At 34.2% G+C, this 23577-nt stretch overlaps 2 protein-coding genes across 2 annotated transcripts; one reads left to right on the top strand and one right to left on the bottom strand.

The window, feature by feature from the left end:
- Positions 1-269: 269 nt before the first annotated feature.
- Positions 270-9567, top strand: LOC137817406 (polyadenylate-binding protein 1-like). The gene is made up of 6 exons (XM_068620699.1): positions 270-519; positions 609-711; positions 812-882; positions 7770-7961; positions 8048-8166; positions 9080-9567. Exons 1-6 carry the CDS (start codon positions 406-408, stop codon positions 9123-9125), a joined length of 645 nt encoding a protein of 214 aa, XP_068476800.1. The 5' UTR covers positions 270-405; the 3' UTR covers positions 9126-9567.
- Positions 9568-10973: 1406 nt separating this feature from the next.
- Positions 10974-18538, bottom strand: LOC137817405 (carboxyl-terminal-processing peptidase 2, chloroplastic). Its single transcript, XM_068620698.1, has 13 exons — positions 18366-18538; positions 17779-18112; positions 17497-17646; positions 16029-16111; positions 15676-15884; positions 15205-15273; positions 14802-14920; positions 13208-13283; positions 13094-13135; positions 12717-12825; positions 11637-11734; positions 11460-11553; positions 10974-11393 (listed from the first exon to the last, which is right to left on the bottom strand). Exons 1-13 carry the CDS (start codon positions 18450-18452, stop codon positions 11268-11270), a joined length of 1596 nt encoding a protein of 531 aa, XP_068476799.1. The 5' UTR covers positions 18453-18538; the 3' UTR covers positions 10974-11267.
- Between the last annotated feature and the right edge of the window lie 5039 nt (positions 18539-23577).

Raw genomic sequence — 23577 nt, 5'->3', positions numbered from 1 at the left:
AATAACAATCAAATTAAGAAAAGTATAAATTAAAAATTAGATAAAATACTAAAACTTTTTAAGAAAAAATAATTACTTTTTAAAAATTTAAAATTAAAACCACATAACAATAATAATATATTCTAATCCTAATATACAAATTTTATTTATATATGTGATTTTATTATTTTATTCTATATTAAATATTTCTAATGATTTAGGGTTTATGTTTAGGTCTATACTAATTTTATTATTTTAGGTTTATGTTTGAAAGTTGTAAATATTTTCTTAGAAAAGAAATATTTTTTTCACTGCATTCCTATAAGAGGCGATAGGATAGAATGTTTGAATGAGATGAGAGTTAGGGTGTAGGAGAAACGAAAACAAAAATCAGTTGGCGTGATAGAGAGCAGAACAGAAGAGGGAATGGAGCAGGAAGAGCACGAAGTATACGGTGCAGACATTCCCGATGAGGAAGTTGACATGGACGCCGACGCCGAACAACAAGACGACCAACTTCCCTCCAATCACACAACCAAGGTTAGTTAGGGTTCGCAGATAGGTTACGCTGCTTTTCTTCTTTCTCTCTCTCTAATACGTGACATCAACTACTTTCGTCAAATTTTCAGGAATTGGAGGACATGAAGAAGAGGCTGAAGGAGATCGAGGAAGAAGCTAGCGCCCTTCGCGAAATGCAGGCCAAGGTTGAGAAAGAGATGGGAGCTGTTCAAGGTAGGTTTGTTTGTTTTATTCCGTCAGATCTCTCTGTTATTTGGCTCTATTTTTGTGTCTCGACTTCAATTTTTGTATTTTTGTGTTATCATGTTTAAAGATTCGTCGGGTCCATCTGCAACTCAAGCTGAAAAGGAAGAAGTGGATGCTCGGTCAATCTATGTTGGTAATGTGAGGGTTGCTTATCTTTGATGTTCTTCTGCTTTTTAATTTCTATGCTGCTTTATAACTCTGTTCACTGTATTAGTTGGTTGATTTGGCAGTGTGTTGGTCTGTGCTTAACCATGATGATGATTGGTAGTTGTTAATCCTTTGTTCCAGTGCTTTGATAACTTTAGGGTTTTAGGGGCTTTTGAGTTTTTTTGCCGACAAATTCTCCTTGTTGATCAAGTTCTTTGACATTTGTCATGTTGGCGAGGAATTATGAAATTTGGATCTGCGGGGTATGGTGAGGATAAATGTTGCTTAAGTTGTAGCGGCTTTCCTGCCATATGCTGATAAAAGTTTGCACAGATTGTTGTCAAATGATGGCAGATTCATGGGGTCGTTTTAACCTATGACAGAAGTCACGGGAGACATATCAATGTATCTGGATATTAAGTGAAATTTATCACCTATAGTTTAAAAAAATTTGCTTGGGATCTCGGTTTTTAATGTAATCTTAGTCTGTAATAAAGGAAAGAGAATGGTAAGCCGAGACCAGCAGTAACTGCACGTTGTGCTGTTTTTTCTTCTTCTCGAAATGCAGGGTATCCATTCCTGGATATTAAGTGTCGCTTTTGCAAGGTGTGTAAATAGCGCATTCTTTGTATATAAGCTTAGCATAATCTTGTAATTTTAATAAATAGTATACTTATAATCTTCATATTTAAATTACAACGGTAGCTTCAATGGTATTTGCTCTGCAGTATATTAAGACACGGGTTCATCACCTGCCTCTCCTTTCTCTCTCTCTGAACAGTCCCCACTAATAGAGAACCATTGTGATAATGGTTGTCAAACTTGAGTTTTGATTTGTAAACTAGCACTAATTTACGACCTCACTCCCCCAAATCGAGCTAAAACAGATGTGAAATCATTTTCAAGCAAGCATGAGTAAACTCATGTGGATTGTATTGGTTTGCACAAGGTGCAAGTTGGAGACCAATTGTGCAAGTCCATCAAGGCTCACCAAATGACCATCTTCCGTAGCTATTTTGAGGAATGAGTAAAACTGAATGTGAATGTTTAAAGACAGGGTTATCTGCTTCATTGTTGTTAAATAGCTGCTATAGTGCTATTGTGTTGTATAATTTCTCAGATCAATGATTGTAATTCAGTCTGCTGTTGCAGCTGCTATGCATGACATGGTTGCAGCATGCACCTTGCATCCTTTTGTCATCTGCAGGGCGAGTTCTCGGCCTACTGAACTCTTTAGTTAATATGATGCCATCTTTTATGCACTTTATTTTAATATGAATATTTTGATCCCAGAGTTAATATCAGTCAAATTCACTTTCCTCTGAATTTTCAATAAACACTTACTCAATTTACATTGCATCTTATTTATTCTTGGTTTGAAGGCATGATTGATCACATTGTTCTCTTTTTGGTTATGTGAAGTTTGCTCTTTCAAATGCAGTAGGGTTCATCTATTATAATTTCCAAGACTCTGTTAATTTCTGTTTCCAAAGCTTGATTCAATGAATCTATTCAGCGAGTCCATTAATCTCCCTTCATAATTTTGTGTTCTCTGTTACCAATGTGTCATGTTATGCTCTGTCTCTACTGAGTTTTCTCTATTCTCTGTTATGATAACAACTCTATTAATTTTGTTTTCTGGTTGGTTAAACCATAGTATTTTGAATTTGTAATAGTATTTATAATTTATACCATCTCTTTGTTCTGTAGACATTCTGTCAAATCTTTAAATAAGAAATAGTTTTTTTGAATGCTACTTTGTAGAAATATAATGTTTTGAGTGCAGGTGTTCACTGTTTATAATTTGGATTGATTGGCTTTCATGCCAATGCCAGCTGAATTGATGGAATTGATTTCATCAAAATTCCAGTCATACCGGACCTAATATTTTAAGTGATATCACATTATACTAACTAGCAAAATAATTGGTATAATTAGGTCATTATTGGCTTTATTTTTTGGAAATTTTGATGAAAATGAATTAGACTAAAATTCTGGGAGTTTGAGTTATTGACAGGCAAGAAAAAATGGAGTCTTAATATCTTTGATATATGTGTAATCTTCAACACTAACAAAAAATAGTGTGCATAAGACATGATCAAGTTGATAATAACCATACTAGAGTAGTTAATAGTGTGCTATAATGTAGAGTCATGAAGCGCAGTCTTTCCATGAATGAAGTGCATAGCGTTTTTGTTGAGCAGCAATAGGTGCCTGAATTGTGTGCATGTAATGGAAAATCATGACCATGCAGCCACTATGGTTACCAAATCATTAATCCTTGCTTTGCTACCAACATTACAAATTTGTTGGTGGAGTGGAACTGGACCTGAAATTTGTAAGTGAAGTTTTGGGTTTGAGTCCTCCAATGCATGGTTGGAAGGAGTTATTACGTTAAAGCTGGTTAATTAGATTTTTGGGCAGAGATTAATTATTGGTAAAACTGGTTAATATTTCTTCATATAATGTGGAAACAACTAAAAGATACTTCTTCATCCATCATATTGTTTGATCATACTTAATATTTCTTTGGAACTTTTTGAAATTTCGTACATTTTCCTACATAAGAGTGAATGGATTCAAAACCCTTCAGTCTTTTCAATAGGTCACCACTTTGTTCCTTGAACTACTTCTCTTTGGCTGATGACTTATTCTCCAGGAAAGCTTTTGATTTTCACTTTTGGAAGACCCTTAACTGAATGATGTTTTCCCCTTCTTGCAGACTCTTAGTTCATAAATATTTGTTCTGCCATCATTTTGTTTGATCATACTTCCAAGTTTCTTTGATTTCATAGTTTTTTCTATACCATATTGAAAAGTGGTTTCATAAAAGCCTTTAGTATTCAAAGAATGACACAGTAGGTCACTGCACTGTTTCCTCACCACTTGTCTCTAATAGATGTCTCATTTTCCAGCAAAGCCTTTGCTTTTCCATTCTGGAGACCCTTAACTTTGTCAATTCTACTCCTTCTCCTAGTATCTATTCATAGTTTATACATGCATGTGCTTCCCCCCTTCATCTCTTCCATGATTCATATCAAACTACAAAGATAATGAGAAGCATTGAACTGAAACCTTGTGACAACATGAGGTGGCTTATTTATATTGACAAAAAGAAATGAATACAATAAATATTATTTGATATTCTCTAAATAATAAATATATGATCTTGATATTTCTTGTTATAAAGATATTATCCTTTTTTCTATAATTATAACACTTCTCCTCAAGCTAGAGCATATAAGTCATGTGTGTTCAACATGCTTCTAATGTGATTGATCCTTCATCCTTTTAGAGATTTAGTGAATATGTCTGCCAATTGCTTACTAGAGTTGACATTTCTAGTAGTGATATCTCCAAACTTCATTTTTTCTCTTATGAAATAACAATCTATCTCAATGTTTGTTTTTTTCATTAAAGATAGAGTTGGAGAAAATGTGTAACCCTACTTGGTTGTCATATAAGATGTATATGAGAATTTTCTTCAAATTTAAGATGTTTGAGAAGTTGTTTTAGCCATATGAGCTCACAGGTGACTAAAGTTGTTGCCTTGTATTATGCTTCTTCACTTATCTTGCTACAACATTTATTTTTGCCTTAAGATATACCCATAACAAGAACACAATACCTCGAAACAGAGTGTTATTCACTAGGTGAGTTTGCCCAATCAACATCAAAATACCCAACAAATTGAGTATTCCCTTTCTCTTCATAATTAAGGCCTTTTTCAGGGGCATTCTTGATATATCTTTTGACTTACCACACTCACTGCAGTGGTGATGTCAAGACAAGTCAATACGATACTTTAGCATGCGAGCTAATTGTTTGTATCTCCCAAAACTAAATACCAATTTCCTTTGTCTTGTACAAGTTTGATACTTGTATTTATTGGTGTGCATAATAAGACCCTTGTTTCTTTTGAAATGCCTTGGCATATTTCCTTTGTGATATGACCAAACCACCTTAGACTTAGCAACTTTGATACGAAGGATATACTATATCTGACCAAGGTCTTTTTTTTTTTGGAATTGATGAGTAAAATATTGTTTTAGATGGACAATACCTTCCTTTCCTTTGATAACAATGTCATCAACATATATAATAAACATTCCTGGTGAAAATGACGGTAAAATAATGAAAGATTAACTTCATTCCATATCTTTCTGAAGATAATCCAAAAATGTCAATCCATACACGAGGTGGTTATTTAAGGCAATAAAGGTACCTACAAAGATTACATGCTTTACCATACAACTCCTAAGCAACAATTCCATAAGGTTGCTCCATATAGACTTTGTCATCAAGATCTCCATGAGGAAATGCATTCTTGATATCAAATTCAAAAAAAGTCTACTGGTGACAGATAAATGTCCTTTTGGCAACATAAGAGAATCTTCAGTGTAATCTTGTCGATAGATTTGTGTTTGTCCTTTGACAATTGTAATGAGCCTTATAATAATCAGGGTTCCCATTGACATGAACTAGTGTATAACTATTGAAACTCAACAATTGTGATAGCTGGTAGAGAAACCTACTCCTAAGTACCATTGATCTCATCAATCAAATTTGTCACCACTTTGGGTGACTTAAAGGCTTCACTTGGGGACATTGGAATTGAGGCAAAAGATAAATGAGGACAAACAAGTATAATGTATGAAGGAAAGACAATGATAACTTAGGTTAGTATAGTGGGTAAAGGTTATAGGTGGAACATATGTATTGTCTTGCCAAAGCTATAACTAACATACTAGTTGGGCATAATACACACACATATATTTGCATATACTATAGAAATATATTGCATTCATGTATACATCATTAGGACTGCAGAAGTCCTCACCAAAAAGATATACAAAATACATCACAAAATAAAAACTCCTATACTATCATCTTTTGAAAACCTACTTGCTTCTAGTGTCACTTGCAAAAGAATTTGTTCCCCGTACTAAGTATGATCATAAAAATACATACAACAAGCATCAGGTGAACTAATGAAATCAACACGTAACATAATATAATATTATACATATATTGACTCATGCATATGAATGCAAATGAATTAACATTTAGCCATATCATATCATGAGTAAGTACGAGGTGTCCTTTGGAAGACTCCAAAAACTAGTATAAACAACATAAAGCATATGCTACCAAGTCAAATGTAAGCTTTGCTCAACTTATCAATACCTGAAGTCCTATCTACATGACTAGATAACAGTGAAGTTGAGATATATCTATTAATGTGAGTTTCGTGATTATCATCGTCAGACAAGACACAATACCACCTTGGGTATCTGTACATCACTCATTATGGTCATGCAAAAACCACCCAATCAAGGACACCCATCCAAGGCCAAACATTATATACATATATACCAACACATATACATGTATATAAGTGATTTATCTAGGATCCACCACCCACAAAGAGCCACCCAAAAAGGAAATATATTATGCATCTCAACATTAATCATATATCTAGAGAATATATTATTAATCTCACCTTTTATGCATCATACCATCAATAAAACATGGATAAAAAACATACAACATATATGAAAGCATCAAGCATGACATGACATCATGGTCATCATCTCAATATATTGTCGCTTGAGGACCTTAACAACACACACAATGCATTAACCATTTCGCTTGAGTGACGAGCCAAATGCAACTTGAAAGCAACACCCTCTCAGAGTTCTCGCGCTGACGATCTTGTCGCTTGATGGTCCCAGCTTGAGTTTTGTAGCTAATGCTTGAGTGACGATCTTCTTGTCGCTTGATGGTCCCAGCTTGAGTTTTGTAGCTAATCCAACTAGTTCTAGAAGGCTCATCCACCATTTTACAATGCTTGAGCATCCAACCAACGCTTGACTTGAGATATAAGCCACATTGCTTGAGCATCCAACATAATGTTTGAGTGATGTGCGTCTAGAGGACATGCCATGTTGCTTAAGTGACTTAAGGCTATTAGTGCGTACTGCTTGGCCTTGCTTGAGCGACAACACTTCCCTCAAGTAATACTCAATTCGAGAGCAACTCAAATCCAGATTTCACATGAATTCTCTAACATAGAGATAATGTAAAGCGAGGAGTTTTAGAAAACTTAGATTTTATAGAATGAACTAAGAAATAAATGTTGAACTTCTATTTATAGACATCATATCTAGTTCATTTTAAAATCTAATATTAAAATATTACTGGGTCTTACAATATATGCCTTTTCAAACAGCAATAAGATTGTCAATTTCAGAAACAAGTATAATGCATGTGAGTAGTATAAATTTAATATATATATATATATATATATATATATTTCATTATCTTCAGTATAGCAGCCATATCAGCTTTGTTGTTACAGTGTTTTTTGAAGTCAGCTACTATTCAGAGTTTATAATTCTATGCTTATGTGCCTCGTAGATGAAATGTGATAACCCTAGACATCTTCGAAAAGTTAGACCCATTGCTAGAAAATTTTAAGGCGGCAAGATTTGCCGAAACCTATGTTGTCTATATTTACTGAAATATTAATGTAAATTAAAAATATTCAAATTTATGCATCTTCTTAAGGCTGCAAGACCTTTCATTTGCAATTCTTAAGGAAATCTTATGAATTATAACGGGACCTATTATTGATTTATTCAGATCAACCTCACTGACTTCATGTGCCCATCTTACAAACATAATCCATTTGCTACTTTCCGGAAAATAACATTAATGCATTTGGTGACCTGAATATGATAGGATCTAGTGCCTCTTACGATCACTTGTCTACCCCATGTTCAATTTTTCAGTTGGATGCTTTTATTTTAATTATAATCTTATATAGCTTCAATAATGCTTTAATTTGTTTGATTAGTTTCAAAATTATGTTTTAGGTTGACTATGCATGTACGCCTGAAGAAGTCCAGCAGCATTTTCAGTCCTGTGGAACTGTGAACAGGGTGACCATACTGACAGACAAATTTGGTCAACCAAAAGGGTTTGCTTATGTAGAGTTTGTGGAGATTGATGCTGTTCAGAATGCTCTCCTGCTAAATGAATCAGAATTGCATGGTCGACAACTGAAGGTCTTCACCGTCTATTAATCTTTGTAAATTCAAATTAATCACTCTGTGTTCCTTTGGCTATACTTGAAATCTGGTTTTCTCTTCAGGTGTCTGCCAAACGGACAAATGTTCCTGGAATGAAGCAGTATTATGGAAGAAGACCAACTGGTTTCCGATCTAGGAGGCCTTTCATGCCTGCTCCATTCTTTCCACCGTATAGTTATGGGTAAGCCATTATTAGAAATTGGATAAAATTTATCTTGGATTCGTTTATGCTTTCCCTATATTTTGTGAAATGGTGCTTTACGTCTGGCATTTCAAAGGAACAAATATATTTGCTTGTATGTCTGTTATACATCTAATGATAGTGCCGTTTTCTTTACAACCTTGTAAACGCATGTTAAGCTGGAGGAACCTCATGTTCAATATGCAAATCCTATTACCATGAGCACATAACAACAAAACAATGCTTCGTAAATTTATTTGTTTTAATTCATATGGGCACACACGTACACAAACATAATAAGAAAGTAATACAATTTTTTTTCAACTTTTTTATTAGTTTATGGAGACATTGAATATCTTTTAAAATGTTTTTGTTAGAAAAAAAAAGTGATCCTCTCGAATTGGTAAAAAACTTTATATTTCTCATTATACAGAGAAAGACACAAAGGAAGTCATTAAGTTGTGTAAATCCAATTTAAAACCATATGGTTCCATATTATTGAGCTTTAGTACTCAGTTCTAGAGTATGAATACTGCCGACAGCACTTTGGCCGGGGTCATCCATCAGATCAGATGTTAAGTGGGGACTAACTCTTCACCCAAAAGATTTAGCATACCTTGTGAAAGAACACCGAACTGCCCACATAGAAAAAACGAAGACCATAGATGCACGCATGCAGCTCGTTATTGAATAAAATCTGTTCTCACATTTGGAGGAAAATAAATCATGTCATCAAGTGAGAACAGTTATCACTTGATATGAACACGATAATGTGAAAATGTTTAATTTAATGACAATGGATGGAAACTATGTTTTAGCACGATATGTTTTGTCATTCTTCCTGATTTTGATAAAATGTTATTACTTGTTTCCCGAACCTAACCTTCTATAATTATTATTTTTTTACCTGCAGAAGGGTTCCAAGGTATAGAAGACCCACACGATACAGGCCATACTAGTGCACATTCACAGTTTGATAGGTGATCACATTTATTTATGATGAGACAAGGCGTTGTTAATTTGCCATTGTAATAATTTTCGTTGGTGAAGCAAGAACATAAAGCTTCATTTTCACAAAAGTTGGATGCCCTCGCCAGTTAACGCTGTAGAATGTATTATGCGGATAGTTTGATCACTTGATTACCCATGTTGAATGTTCCTAGAACTTGGCACTCAAGGTTTTCACTTATACAGTGGAGGCAACTATGCCGGGAAAATTTCAGTAGTTTTTTAGATTGAACATCAAAATTAGATTTAGTGTAATGTGTTGGGTTTTTTGAAGACTTGATGTTAACTGTGTTGGAACTGGTTATTAGCTAGCTTGAAGTATGTGTACTGTTGCGTCAAATATCCTAATCATGAAATTGAGTTTACTAGAGAATGATATTGTTTGTGAACTTCCATAGGCTGTGTTCTTGTAGTGTGTTTGGTTACTGTCGTGATGGTCTCTTTTGTGATGCCTATTTTAAGATTTATAACGATCTTCGTATGAGAATATTAGCGATCAAAATCTCTTTAACCATAATTTTGTAAGTCAACATTTTTTTTCTTGAGAAACTAAGGATGTCTTTGGGATAATTGCACAAAATTGATCTTAAGATAGTTTAATTTTGTTTAGAAAATAAGTTATTTTGTATGCATTAAACGAGTATTTCTTTTTACTGAAAATAATACTGACTTGATATGTTTAATCATTTAGTATTTCTTTTTACACCTGTTGTTTCAAATCAGTCTGAAATAAGTGTTTCAAAATGGATTGCTTCTTCCTGCACCTCCACTTCTTCAACCACCTTCATAAATTTTGAAATTTCTAAAATTATCCTTCACTAAAATGATAAAAGTAGAAGTAATGTTTATGTAATTCAGAAGTCAAAAATTATTTCTCTCGAATTAATCTGAAATCTATTTAACAACTCACAAGATTATGTAATTTGAAACTTATTTAAAAAAATAAGCATACAGATTACGTAATTAAAAAGTTAAAAATTATTACTTTCAGATTATGTAATTCACAATCTATTTTTTTAAATAATTTATTTATCAAATAGGTTATGAATTATGTAATTTGAAAATGATAATTTTTTACTTTCAGAGATTAGTAGATTTATTTTTTAAATTATTAATTCGGTATTGTGAGTTGTTAAATAGGTTTTGGATTAAATAATATAGATATAATAATTTACTTTTGAATTATGTAATCTGAAATCTCTGTAATTTTTTATTTCCAAATTATGTAATCCCTAATTTTCGAATTACGTAATCCCGCAGGTAGAAAACATTGTTTCTATTTAAAAATTTATCCCGTAGGTAGAAAACATTGTTTCTATTTAAAAATTTATAGAGGTGAATGATGGAGGTTAAGGAAGAAACAGTTTTCAAAATGTTTTTCTACTAATTTATTTCATTAGTGACAGCCATTATGCTTGTTTAAGTGTCATCCAGGTGGACGATTTTATATGTTTGAGAATTGAAACCATGTAGATTTTTAATTATGTTATTCTTGTAAAAGAGCTGTTATAAATTTTTTCTTCTTCTAATTCTACATACTTTGAATACGCCATAATGTACAGTGCCAAATCGAAACTTTTTCCATTAAAAAACCCCTCTTTTAGAAGTTTGAAGATTATTAAAACCTAAATATTCATTGTATACTTACTATTAATACTTGATGTTTGAAGGATAAAAGTATTCATAAATTTTCAGCAATATTAAAGCGAGTTAGTTAGGTTTAAAATTGGTTCTATATGCTATATTGCTTGATTTTTTTTAAAGAATATTTTATTTGAGTTTGAGAAAAAAGAAATTAATTGATACTCAAATATAGGTATTTGTCTTTTCATACATTTTGTTACTACATTTGTACTCCCTTGAATAATGGGTCTTATTCACCCCTAATAACATCTATATTTTACTTCAAATCTAATCACAACATCATCTCACATTGTGAGCAATTCTAATTCAGGCACACTCGTTTGTTTTTCCCCTTCCTTTGATTTCAGGAACAAAATCTCTAGTTTTCGGTTTTCATATACGTCCTGATATTTGAGGCGACAATGTTGTAAAGCTTCACAAGAATTAATGTACAACAATCTTTCAAAAAGTCATTCTGAAAATAGCTGGACCCTGTTAACATAGCAAGAAGATGCAGGATCTTGGAGGCAACTACAAAATGCATCCTCATCCTTAGGAAATGATGTAGGCAGAGGATGGTCAGGAATGACGCCTACCTACATGCAAATGGTGGGTATTAGTTGGGGGAAACCAGTTTAAGAGGTGGAGATTGAAGAGCAAACCTTGTCAATATCTGTATGTGCAGGTGTCTCATAACGAGCAACTGTCACAACTAATCCAGAGCCATCTGAGAGCTCAAAAACTGATTGGATCTTCCTGCACGTAGTGTATAGCTCACATTAGCAAAATGACATCAAATTTAGTTTGTTGGGTTTGAGCTCAACCAAAAGTAATTTTACCCTTTTCCATATGTTGGCTCTCCAAACAATATGGCTCGTTTATTGTCTTTCAATGCACCAGCTAATATTTCGCTCGCACTTGCAGTTCCCTTGTTTACCTGATACAGGCTCCAGATATTTAACTACCCTTAACTATATAAATGAGTGAATAACAACTTGGAATTCTGGAGGAATGAAATATACACACAGAATAAACAAATTAATAACTGCATTAAGTTTACTCCCTACTTTGACATCTTCATAACATTTATGAACCTAGCTGACATCTGACAGAACAACTCCCTAAGAATTCCCAAGACTAGAAAACAATAATCAATCGCAGTGTAGTCTATAAATAATCCTAACAACTATTCGTCATCCTCAAATTCAAACCACTTACATCCCTAAAATTCCTGCATTATCTAGATCTCATTCTTTTCTAAAAATATTCTTAAACAAGTGGGATTTTTACTACTCTGGTGTAATTTTATCTCTTAAAAATCGAAATGAATAATTTTTTAAAAAAATTAGAAATTTTGGTAATTTTAAATTTTTTACCGATTTCAGTACGTAAGAGACAAAATTGCCCTAGACTAGTACATTAAAGTCTGATAAGATGCACTCTGAACTTATACAAAGCACATGTATGTACAGCACAAGCTCCTAAGTAATTATGAAACAAGTAGGAACCGTCCAACGTCTCAATTATGGAGGAATCAAGCCTAAATGCATGGAAAACTAGTGTGAAATATAGATGCATATTGTGAATGATAGAATACAAACAACTTAGATGGTTTGAAAAATTGCCTATCAACAAATGACATGAGAGAATTTTAACTGTGATGTAATGAGTCAATGGAATTCTCAAACACCCTCAACTAATTATTAGCCCTGCATCTCTGTTCAATGCCACTTGACTCTCTTGAAAGCTCTTTCTCATCCCAACAGAGCTAGACCTCAGTACTCGCAAGGTCTGTAAAATCATGTCTAAGGAACTTGCCCACGAAAACCCACAAGACCATAAGGACTATCACATCTCTACTATGCATTTGGGCCTACTCTTTACTCGATACTGATGCAACAGAGGAAGGCAAAAAGTACCAGTACAGCCAGGGGTTCTGATGTAGCCAGTGCACTACTTCCATCTGTATCAAGTATATCTCGAACACCACGGCTATCACAAATATACACAATTACTCCTTTGTCCAACCTGGTTGATAACATCCATTAGAACTTAGCATTTTACACTAGAACTTAAAGCTGAATGCAAGATAGTTACGTAAAAGAAAATTTTAAGATAATACAGGGAGTCTTCTTTATTATTGATTGTTGAAAGAATTTCACAACCTATTTTAGTTATGTAAATAATTTTAAATATTACGAAGTGTTTCTGATAATATTGTTTGAACATTTCTGATCTATAAAATTAAACATTATAAAAGGTGTAGATTTGCCAATAGTTGATAATCCTATCTTACCAAATTTTGGCAGTCTCAATTCCTTCTGGGAAAAGACCACCACTGCAACAAATATAAGCTTCAGAAAGCTAGTGATTGAAAGTACATAATGGGAAATATTTATTGCTGAATCACCTATTATCTCTTAGGTCCAAAACAAATGCATTAACATTATAGCTCCTTAATGTATTGATTGCTTCTTTAATAGCACCTGCAAGGAGGCACATCCACCAGAAAGAAAGGAAAAGACAGATACATAAACTTTTTTCATCATCAAAGAAAACAAAAAACCAGTTATAGAAATGACAAACAAGTATCAATATTTTCAATAGTGTAAATCATACTTAATCTAAATCAAAAGTGAAGTAGAAATTCCATATCAATGATGCCTTTAATGAGTAAAATGATTTATAATATATAAATGGAAACTGGAATGTGAACATAGTATGAGTTGATGAATTGAATGTAATGTTTAAGGAAATAACGTAGTCAAGAGATCATTTTCTTGATCACGAAGAACGTAAAATTCAAAGAGAAACAAAATAATAAGCACAAACATAACATGGAATATGAATACAGCCAGACCCAGATAACGTAGTGTCATAGTGTCTGCGTAGGAGGTTTACTAGGGAGATATAGAAGAGGAGATGGAAGAAACAAAAAGGAATTAGATGGATGATGGGGTGCAGTGTCACTGCTCCTCTCCTTGTCTTCGATGTCTTTAGAATTGGGGGTATTTACAGGAAAGACAAGGAGCAAAGCCTTATGACACCCTTCTGTGAAGAAAGTCCTGCTATGCAAATGCATGATTAGGTGAAATTCCACTGGCCAAGGCTGAGCTGGTTATGCTTCCTAATCAGACATGGTCAGTGACTGTCCCAGGCTATTGTGAGCTGAACATGACAACAAAAAGGAATAAGGTGCTTCTATACCATTCCAACTCCATGGTACCTAGCAGGCCACTAAAAGTAAAGTTTCCTAGGGAAAGGAAGTGAGGCTTCCTACTGGAGCATTGCTTCAACGGGTTATGAGCCTTCATTGAGTATTGAGGCTTCTTTTGCAAGTACAAGCTGGTAGCCTACAGGACCTACACTGATACTTTAGTAATACTGTATTTTGGACAAATTCATGGTAAAGCTATCTAAAACTTCTTTAGCATTATACATTTGTATTGATATCTCTTTCTTTTTGGGAGGGGGGGTGTTCATTATTGGTTGTGGGACTGCAGCCATTATTACTCTCCTTTTCTTTTCTGTCAAAACAGTAAAATGTAACGCCACAGAAATATGGAACTTCAGATTATCAACCAAAAGCAGATTTACAGTAGCCGCTTTGTAACATATCACACATAGACAATCCATATATGACAATGAAAAGCATTCATAGAATGATCAAGAATACTAGTTTTGGATATCTTTACATTTCTTGCTTCAGTCTTTGAAGTATACTCCAGAAAACAGAGAAAATTCTTATTGATGGTTATTTATGAAAAAAAAGTAATTGGTCAAACTGCATATTCCTGGACAAGGGAAGGTGTACAAAGGTTCCACTACAGACACTTTGCAACTCTAGCCCAGACCAAACTGCTGAGCACAGTAAGAACTATGCTTTGAAACATTAGGTTCAAACAAATGTCACGTGAGTAAAAAAACATATATTAGTTAAGAAATTATCCTTTTCCATAGCAGTGAAGAAGCAAGACAAATCTTGCTTAAACCTCAGTACTTACTTGAAGCCTTTTGGTTGAAAGATGTTAGTTTGATATAACCAACTGTTGGGGGATCATTTCCTGAAGCAGGTAGCTTGCACAGTCTTGACTTCACTGGATTCACAGAAACTTTCTCTCGCCTGATATGCAGAAACTCTGGGTTTAGTATTTTAGTTAGAAATAATATTGAAATTTTGGAAGAAGCAAATATTATTTAAGCCTACCACCAGGTACAATACTACAACAAAAACAGAAAAAGAAATTAGGAGGGCTAACAACGGTAACAAAAAAGAGTTAACCATGTAAATATGGCTAAACATAATAAAGCATTATCAAACTACAAGCCTTCTGAATCATCCCAAAAAACAAAATATACTCAAAGGCATAAACTTCGAATTTACTTCTGTTTGGAAATGAAACTAACATTAAATCCAGGTGTTTTATGTCCAAACCACTACGAATAGTCAAAGCTATAGTGCTTCCTTCCGGTCCCCTGCAATTAATTTTAAAAGGTAAGGCAGTCAATTGATAAGTTCAAGGCAAATAATGAAAGCTTGAATTTGCATTTCTGTTTCAAAGTAACTAAAACCTTACAACTGACTCTCATATTATAGTAAAACTAAAATGACAGGCAATAAATAAAGGACAATCTTGTAAAACTAGGTACATGGAACTCAGCAGATAAAGAAACAGAATACTACTACAATATTTATAGTTATATCAAGTGCTACAATTTTAACTTGTTGGAAAAGTTTTAAAAACTAAATGCAGTCCTATTTCTTGGTCTTTCTGCACAATACTGACAATAATTTTTATCTTTTTTATCCCCCACCACTCCCATTTGTGGAGAAAACTATTTATTTGAAGGCACAAGTGAAATGTAGGAAAAACCCACTGTAGGCGTTCAGCTGCGTCATACAACCCCATGTTTTCTGTGGTTGTATCATCAATTGCCAGAATAACATCTCCAGATGAAACACCAGCTCTATATGCAGGACCTCCTGGAGAAGCTGAAATGACAACAAGTCCACCAGTTTGAACATCAGCTTTGGTAGGGTAGCCTATTGATATCCCCACTCCAGTTAAAGCGCCTTGAGTTCCAGACTGCCTTCAATAAAACATTAGTCCTAGGAATTAATGTGTAGGGAAGCATATATTCTGCTAGATTGGACAAACGTATCATGCAATATGCAGCCAGGACAACAAGTCAAATAAGTAAAAGGAAAAATTAAAATGAGAGAATTCTACCCTCAAACTTCTAAGCTTTTCAGGCTCCAAAAATCTGGTGAATGGATCATCCAATGTGGCAAGCATCTTTCTTATTGCCTTATCTGTGTGCAAATGCAATGACATCAATTTGAGGTAAACTGGTGTACTTTCTACTACAAGGAATGGTGCAATCCTACTAGATTTCAGATATCTCATAACCATGCATGCAACTTATTATGAAACTGTGGAACCTTCTTATTATTGAAGATAGCAATCAACATTGGATGGATGGTTAAGAAAAATTTCCAGTTATCTTGATCCATCTGGACAGTGTAGGCAAGCCAATAAGTTACCAATTGCATCATTTTACAATAAAATTAAGTCCATCAGGGTTATTCTAATATTGTTTTCCAGCACAACATGGACGAAATAGAAGTGGTTTATCATAATTCATATATAAGTGGCTTGTCCTCGGTTAGTTCTCAGCATTCAAGAAAATTTTAGTGATATTGCTTCTCATCACTGTGTCCAGATAAACATTTACTGGAATCAATAGTCAAACACTCTACCACTCTTTCTATTAGTTTGTTGGATATGTGTGTATAAATTAGAGTTACAAACCTATTTTGCAGGAACCAATTAATACATACAGAATTTAGTAATGTAGGAATCAAAACTTGAGGGAGAAAACATAGACACACATTGTAGACACACACAAATATACCTACCAGAGGAGAGAAAAGAAGGAACTTGAATAAAATCCCAGATGAATGTACTCAATATCCATGTTATACAAAACTTCAATTACTTTATTCTAGGTTTAGTTCAAATAAACATCTCATTAAGTTCTATGAAAGAAAAAAAAAGGGAGACATTGGAGGAAGTCAACAAGAGAGATTTCGTGGTATATACTATCCTTGAAGCTTTGGTCTTTAATTATAAGGAACGATATCATGTGAACCATGTAGTTGACCTTAACCTAATGAGATAAAACTTTATTGTAATTGCTGTTGTAATAGACTAGTTTGATTTATTAAATATTTTTTATTTTCTTTCATGAATAAGTATACTTATCTTCACAACCAAGAATCAAGAAAGTGATTGTGTTCATGATGCTACCAGTGCAAAACTAATCAGAGCAGTTTACTAGGAGGTTAAATCATCAGATATCAAGTGCATTCCAAAACATGGAGGTTAAATCATCAGATATCAAGTGCATTCCAAAACATGATATTTATAGATAAGTATAATTTGTTTAACTTGTAAACATTTTCAATCAAATTTTCACTGTCTCAGATAAAATTTAGCCCAAGTTCGTATTACTTATAAAGTAGACACAAAGTTATTCGATGAAGAAATAATAATGTGATTCCATTCCTCAAAAACTAAAAGGCTAGCATAGCTGATTTTCTATGTTGGAAACAGAAAATTTACCATCATAGAATGTTGTCATTGTGCAGCAAGTTGAAAAGAAAAAAAAAGAAAAGGTTGAGAATGAAAGCTATACATGTTTCTTCTCGATTGTTCATTGGTTCATTGCGGAGTGCATCTTCTCTATACCTAAACCAGCTCTGTCCATTAAAACTTTTATCAATATACGCTCGGTCAATTGTTCTCCATGCCTCCAGAAAGAGAAGATTCTCTTCAGACAGCCCCCCTAGAAGAAAGAACCAAGAAGGAAAAGACAAGGTAAGACAAAATTAAAACAAGATTAAAAAAATTCTATAAAAAATTCACTGTCCAGTTATGCTTTGAACTTGAACCATAGCTCAAAATCAAAGTGACTCACATGATGGTTCACTGGAAGCCAGAGAAACAGACATGGCCAACATCACTCCAGTAACCAGCCGCACAAATAGAATAGAAGCATGCTGTCTTATGTTTTCTGAACAATCCTTCAGTCTTAGAAGACTGTTGCAATTGGTCCTTTTGGAAAAGAAGCCCCAACTTGATGGAAAATAGCTACACTGAGGATAACAGATGCTGCTTATCCGTGACACAACTCCAACTGAAAATTCTCTTCTAGAATCCCTATTTCTATAACCAACACATTTATTCCTTCTCTGTTCAAATGGAAACCGAGATTGTATTACCCTTGATGAAAAACACTTCCACTGTGACACCTGCAGATAGTGCAAATTACAGTTCAGTGAATACTTATATTACTCAAATCAAAATAATCATGTCCTTCTCATTGATCATATATCTATAAATTGGCTCATTACAGAGACAGATAAATAAAGGGTAGCGTTAAAAAAACCATTTTTTGTTCTCAGAAATTAAACAGAATGTGGGAATGAAACGGGGAAATGAGTTAGAAAAAGTGGTGAAAGTGATGAGAAGATAAAGGAAAGAAGTAAGAAATGGAAAGAGAACCTTGGGAATGGAGATTGCAGGGAAAGGGTTATTGTGACAGCAACGAAGAGAAGAAGAAGCATTCACAGAGCTTGCAACGAACTCCATGGAAGAGAGAAGGGTGCCACACCTCTGGCTCAGCCCTTCACTTTTTCTTCCGTATATTATCGTTCATTTTGAAATTTAAAAAAATTAAAGAATATTAAAAATAAACTATTCCTTTTAACAAAAAAACAATTATCTCTTTTTTTAATAAAATCTTACAAATTTTATTTATGGAGATGGTGATAATAATAATAATAAAATCACTAACACATACTAGCGATTTATGTAGAAACATCTTTTATGCATGAGTTTCAATTCAGTGTTTTTTACTTATTTTTCTTATAAAAATAAGTAAATTTTAACTTTTTGTGTGTTTATTGAATATGTTTACTTTAAAAAATTAATAAATAAATAAATAATAATTTTGAAAAATTACTTAGTGTAACCTATTTATTTAAGTTAATTAAATAGTTCAATTACAACATTAATTCTTACACGTTCTTCGTTCTCTCTTATATGTTTCTCTTGATTTTTCAATTTCTCATCCTTTTTCACCAAATATGAAAGGGAAGGTACTTGCAAATACATTCTTGCAACAAAGTAAGTAGGATGTATTTAATGAGTTATAAATGCTATTGGACTTTCTCTTTACTTGTCCCTATGTTGCTTATTTATACTGTTTCATGGAAGGTCATTTCTACTGGGGATCTTATTCAGATATATTTTCCTTGTTAACCTATGATTTTGACTTACTTAATGGGTTAATCTTTGATTAAAACTCTTAATTATGTTCATGTGTTGATTATCTCACTCATAGGTGATTAATATGGTTTGAAGTCGAGATGACGAGTTTAATGATGTTCATCCAGTTCATCTGGCTGATAACCCGAAGGGCTAGTCCCTTAATCAAACTGAACCGGTTCTGACTATCTAAGATGTCAGAGCATACACTAGGCCCCCAAGCTCTAATGCTTGAAGGACTGTAGTGCTTGAGAATTTTGCTAGAAAAATCCATTTTTTTCATCATTTATGGCTTGTTTGTTTATGGGCATGAAATTTGTAAGGAAAGAAAGACATAAAAAATGAGAAAATCGAGAAATAAAATAGTATTAATATTAAGAAATCAAGGTAAAAAGGCTTCATTCTTCTTTGCAAATATGCAAAGATTTGTGAGGAAACTAAAGCTAAATATATATTAATTTTTTTTTAATAATTATTAAATATATATTTTATAATTATTAAAAATTCAAAGTTATCCTTAAGTTTATTTCTATAAAATATTTAATATTATTATTATTAATAATAAAAATAAATGTACTGGGCAGAGTGCTCAGGACTTAGTGCTCGATGGTCGGATCTCGGTGCATGGCACAGGCAGGTCAGCTCGGCTGTTGGGCCAGGGTAGTGGGGCATGTGATTGGGCCCAATTTGTTTAGTAAACCCAGTGTGACATAAGTTAACCTTTTACATGGCCACTAGTAAATGGTATTTTTGAACCTAGGGGTACGCATAACACATATGGTGTCTAGGTTAAGTAAATGTTTATTTAGCTTAATTACGAGTGCTCTAGGGCACATAGGGGCTAAGTTGCATGCATGATAAAATATAATGTTGCACCATGAGTAGGGTACCCACATCGATAACGTTGCACCATGAGTAGGGTGCCCGCGTAAGCAGAATATTCCCCTAATGTTGACGCATAAGTTGGTGCCCTGCTGATAGGTGGTTGTTCTGTTATTATTTTATGCACTCCTTAGAGATACGATTCTTTTCTGTTGTAGCACCTTGATAGATGGTACCCGTAAACAAAATATTTTCCTGTTGAGTATGCTTTCAGTTGAGATTATATTCTTGTGAACGAAAGTTGTTACAATGATAGTTATAAAGTAGGGCTTGAGACCCAAGGGAAAGACGACGTTGTTTCTAAGACCGAAACTGAATAGTCCTTTAATTTTTAGTAAGCCCTTTACTGACTTGATCGTCAGAGTGCAATCAACAGGTAGAACTCCCTCTGTCTCAATGAAGCCACGATCAGTGCAGCAGAGCGTAGGGCAGATTCGAAAAGGGACAGACGGAGCTAGAGCTTGTCACTAGAAGTAACCGACGAGCAAGCCAATCGACAAGAACATTTGGCGCCCACCGTGGGGCCTCGTAAAACCTGATCCCATCACGATGAAAACCAAGTAAAGGAGGCGTCTGAGGCCCAAGCCCAAGAAGCTCAAGCCCAAGTGGGGTCTCAAGCCCAACCTATGAGCTCAACATCCTTCATGCCTCAAAAGATTACTAGGAGCAAGGCTAAAGCTTTGGGAGATAAACATCATTTGATGACTCTTTTTGTAATTACTTTTGTGTAGTTTTAGTAGAACTTTAAAAAGGGAGGTGTAGATATTAAATAAAGGGTGCTAAGGTACAAAACAAAGTCACACCTTCCATGTGATATAAAGAGTAGGTGTAGATATAGCTTTATGATGTGCCAAAATAGGAAAGCAAGTCACACTTCTCATGTGACTTGTAGATTGGCGCCGAATTTGAATAGTTTAGTTTGAATTTTTGCCTTTTCATTTTCATCCCTCTTCTACTATAAAAAGAGGTGCTATGCTCTTGTAAAAATTAGAATTTAGAAATTGAAGAAAGGAAACTCTACTCAAATTGAGATAGAATTGTGAGAGATTTGATCTCCTTCACTAAGTCTTATCTTCTGAGCTTTGGAGGGCTTCAAGTGGCGGCAACTAGCACTCATCTTGGATCATCATCTTCAAGTGGCGTGTCAATCTCCTTCAAGTCTTCATCCAATTAAGTTCCTTCTTCCTTCCATCTCCATTTCCATGTTTTTAGCAATTCCAATCAGTAATTTGTCTTTTTAGGTGTTGTTCTTTAATTTCCACCGATTATTCTTGTTCATCTTGTTTCTACTTTCAATTATGCACTTGTAGCTTAATTTGATTTTGTATTTGTATCTCCAATTCCTTGTGTTGTTTTTGTTCATTGTGGAACGACACTCAATCTTGACTTTGGTTCATCTAGTAGAAGGCTTTGTACTTCAATGATGATTCCTTAAGTTCCTCCACTTGTTCCTAATTGTTTGTCCTTGTTTTCAACTCTTAACTGTTGTCTTTCTTCACATATATTGTTGTGCTCATATGCTGAAAAGTGTCTATGCTTGATTCAACTCACATCACATCCATAGTTGTGCTTGAGTTTTCAGACACGATGAGGAACACAAGGCAAGGTCCGTTGGGATCTGATGGGAACGTGATGTGATTCCAATAACATGATGGAGATATTATATGAACATGTTATGGATTCAACAAGAGTTGAAATATGATTAGGCACTTTTTAAGAATTGGATCAATGTTCTTATCATTCAAGAACTCACCAAAACACAAGTAACCAAGCCAAACTCATATAGAAACCCATATTATGGCATATGAACCGATTAAAACAAGAAAGAACACAAATGAACCGATTAAAACACAAGGAAACCCAACCAAAACCGCAAGAACAACAAACTAGAAGAAACTACCGAATAAAAACACAAAACAAACTAGTTCTACCGATTGAAAAGACAAGAAACATCAAAGACATGTTTTAGAGTTTGTTTTGGAATGGAAATGGATAAAGAAGATGAAAAGAACTAGGAAACTTATGTGGTTGGAGCTCTTGGAGATGTGCACGCCACTTGAAGGATGAAAGGCTTCAAGATGAGTGTAGTTGTCGCCACTTGAGAGTCCAAGAATGCACTCAAGATAAGACTAGAAGAGAAGAAGACACAAGTTTCTCTCAATTTCACTCACCAATTTGGGAGAGGTTCTTTACTCACAAAATCAATTCTATTATTGCAAAGACCCAAGCCTTCCTTATACAGGGAGGAGGACCAATCACTTATTACAAAGGAAGCTTACAAGAGAAGCTTTGCAAGATAGCCTTCTAACTCTTCCAATTCCAGCGCCTAAATTGAGAATGAAGAGGCACCTTCTAGATTTTTCCTAAAACCAACGCCTATAGGTGCTATACAAAAGAGGTGTCTTTAAGGTTTCCCTCTTTAGCACATCCTAAAGCCATTCTATATTATTTACAAATTTATACAAAAGAAACTATAAAGAGAGATATTAATTGGAGTCCATTTTTGAATGCTTGTAGTCTTCTTTTGGCTTTAGGCTTGGTCCTCTCTTTATTTAATTCTTCTTTAACTTTTGAGAAGACTAGAAGGAAGAACTTCAAATGTTTGGATGGATGGCCTCTTACTCCATTAGTAAAATCCTCTCTTACTTGATCTCTATCATGCTCCCTGAGTTGGAGAGAATTTGTCCACGAATTTTGAATCCCTGCATATAACAAAGTCAATTTACTATCAAGATTAACAGTGGAATAAGAGAAAGGCAAACATGACTTAGAATGTGTAAGTAGTGGGAGTTCAGAAAAGGAGGTCCTATAGACATACCAAGTTGGAAAAAATTGTTTGGGAATGATGATTTTTTTTTTGGAAAAAATTCTGAAAACCATTAGGAGGTATGAAAAAATCATCCCTAACATTCTTTAACCAAGTTGGTGTTGAAATAGGAACCTTGGGTAATGAAAAAGATAAAGAAGAAGAATACCTTTGAGGTTCAACTTGAGGCATAGCACGAGTCAACATGATTGATTTAGTGGATAAAGTGGTGTGACTCGTTTTAGTACTTACTTCTTTTGCTTTCTCATTTTCTCTTTTAGTTTTCATTTTTATTTGGTCCTCATGAACCTCTTTGGGAGAAAGGGGTTTTAAGATAACCTTGCGCCCTTGGAAGGAAAAAGATATTGTATTGGATAGGCCATCATGTAAAACATGTCTATCATATTGCCAAGGCCTTCCTAAAAGAAGATGAGTTGCTTCCATGGGCACAACATCACATAAAACCTCATCTTTATACTTTTCTATTGCAAAGTTAATGAGGACTTGTTTGTTAACCATGATTTCACCTTCGGTACTAAGCCATTGCAATTTATAAGGCTTGGTATGAGAGATAGTTGGTAAGGCTAACTTTTCCACAACACTTGTACTAACCACATTAGTGCAACTACCCCATCAATAATCAAGGAACATAACTTGTTGGTGATAAGACAACGGGTGTGAAAAATATTTTCTCTTTGGGCATCATCCAAAGATTTTGGAATTGTTCCCAACATTCGCCTTATCATCAATAAGTCACCT

This window comes from Phaseolus vulgaris, unplaced genomic scaffold (assembly GCF_000499845.2).
Source record: "Phaseolus vulgaris cultivar G19833 unplaced genomic scaffold, P. vulgaris v2.0 scaffold_44, whole genome shotgun sequence".
NCBI classification, from domain to species: domain Eukaryota; kingdom Viridiplantae; phylum Streptophyta; class Magnoliopsida; order Fabales; family Fabaceae; genus Phaseolus; species Phaseolus vulgaris.
Note: the sequence above shows the minus strand (reverse complement) of the source record. Positions and strands in the feature narration are given on the sequence as shown.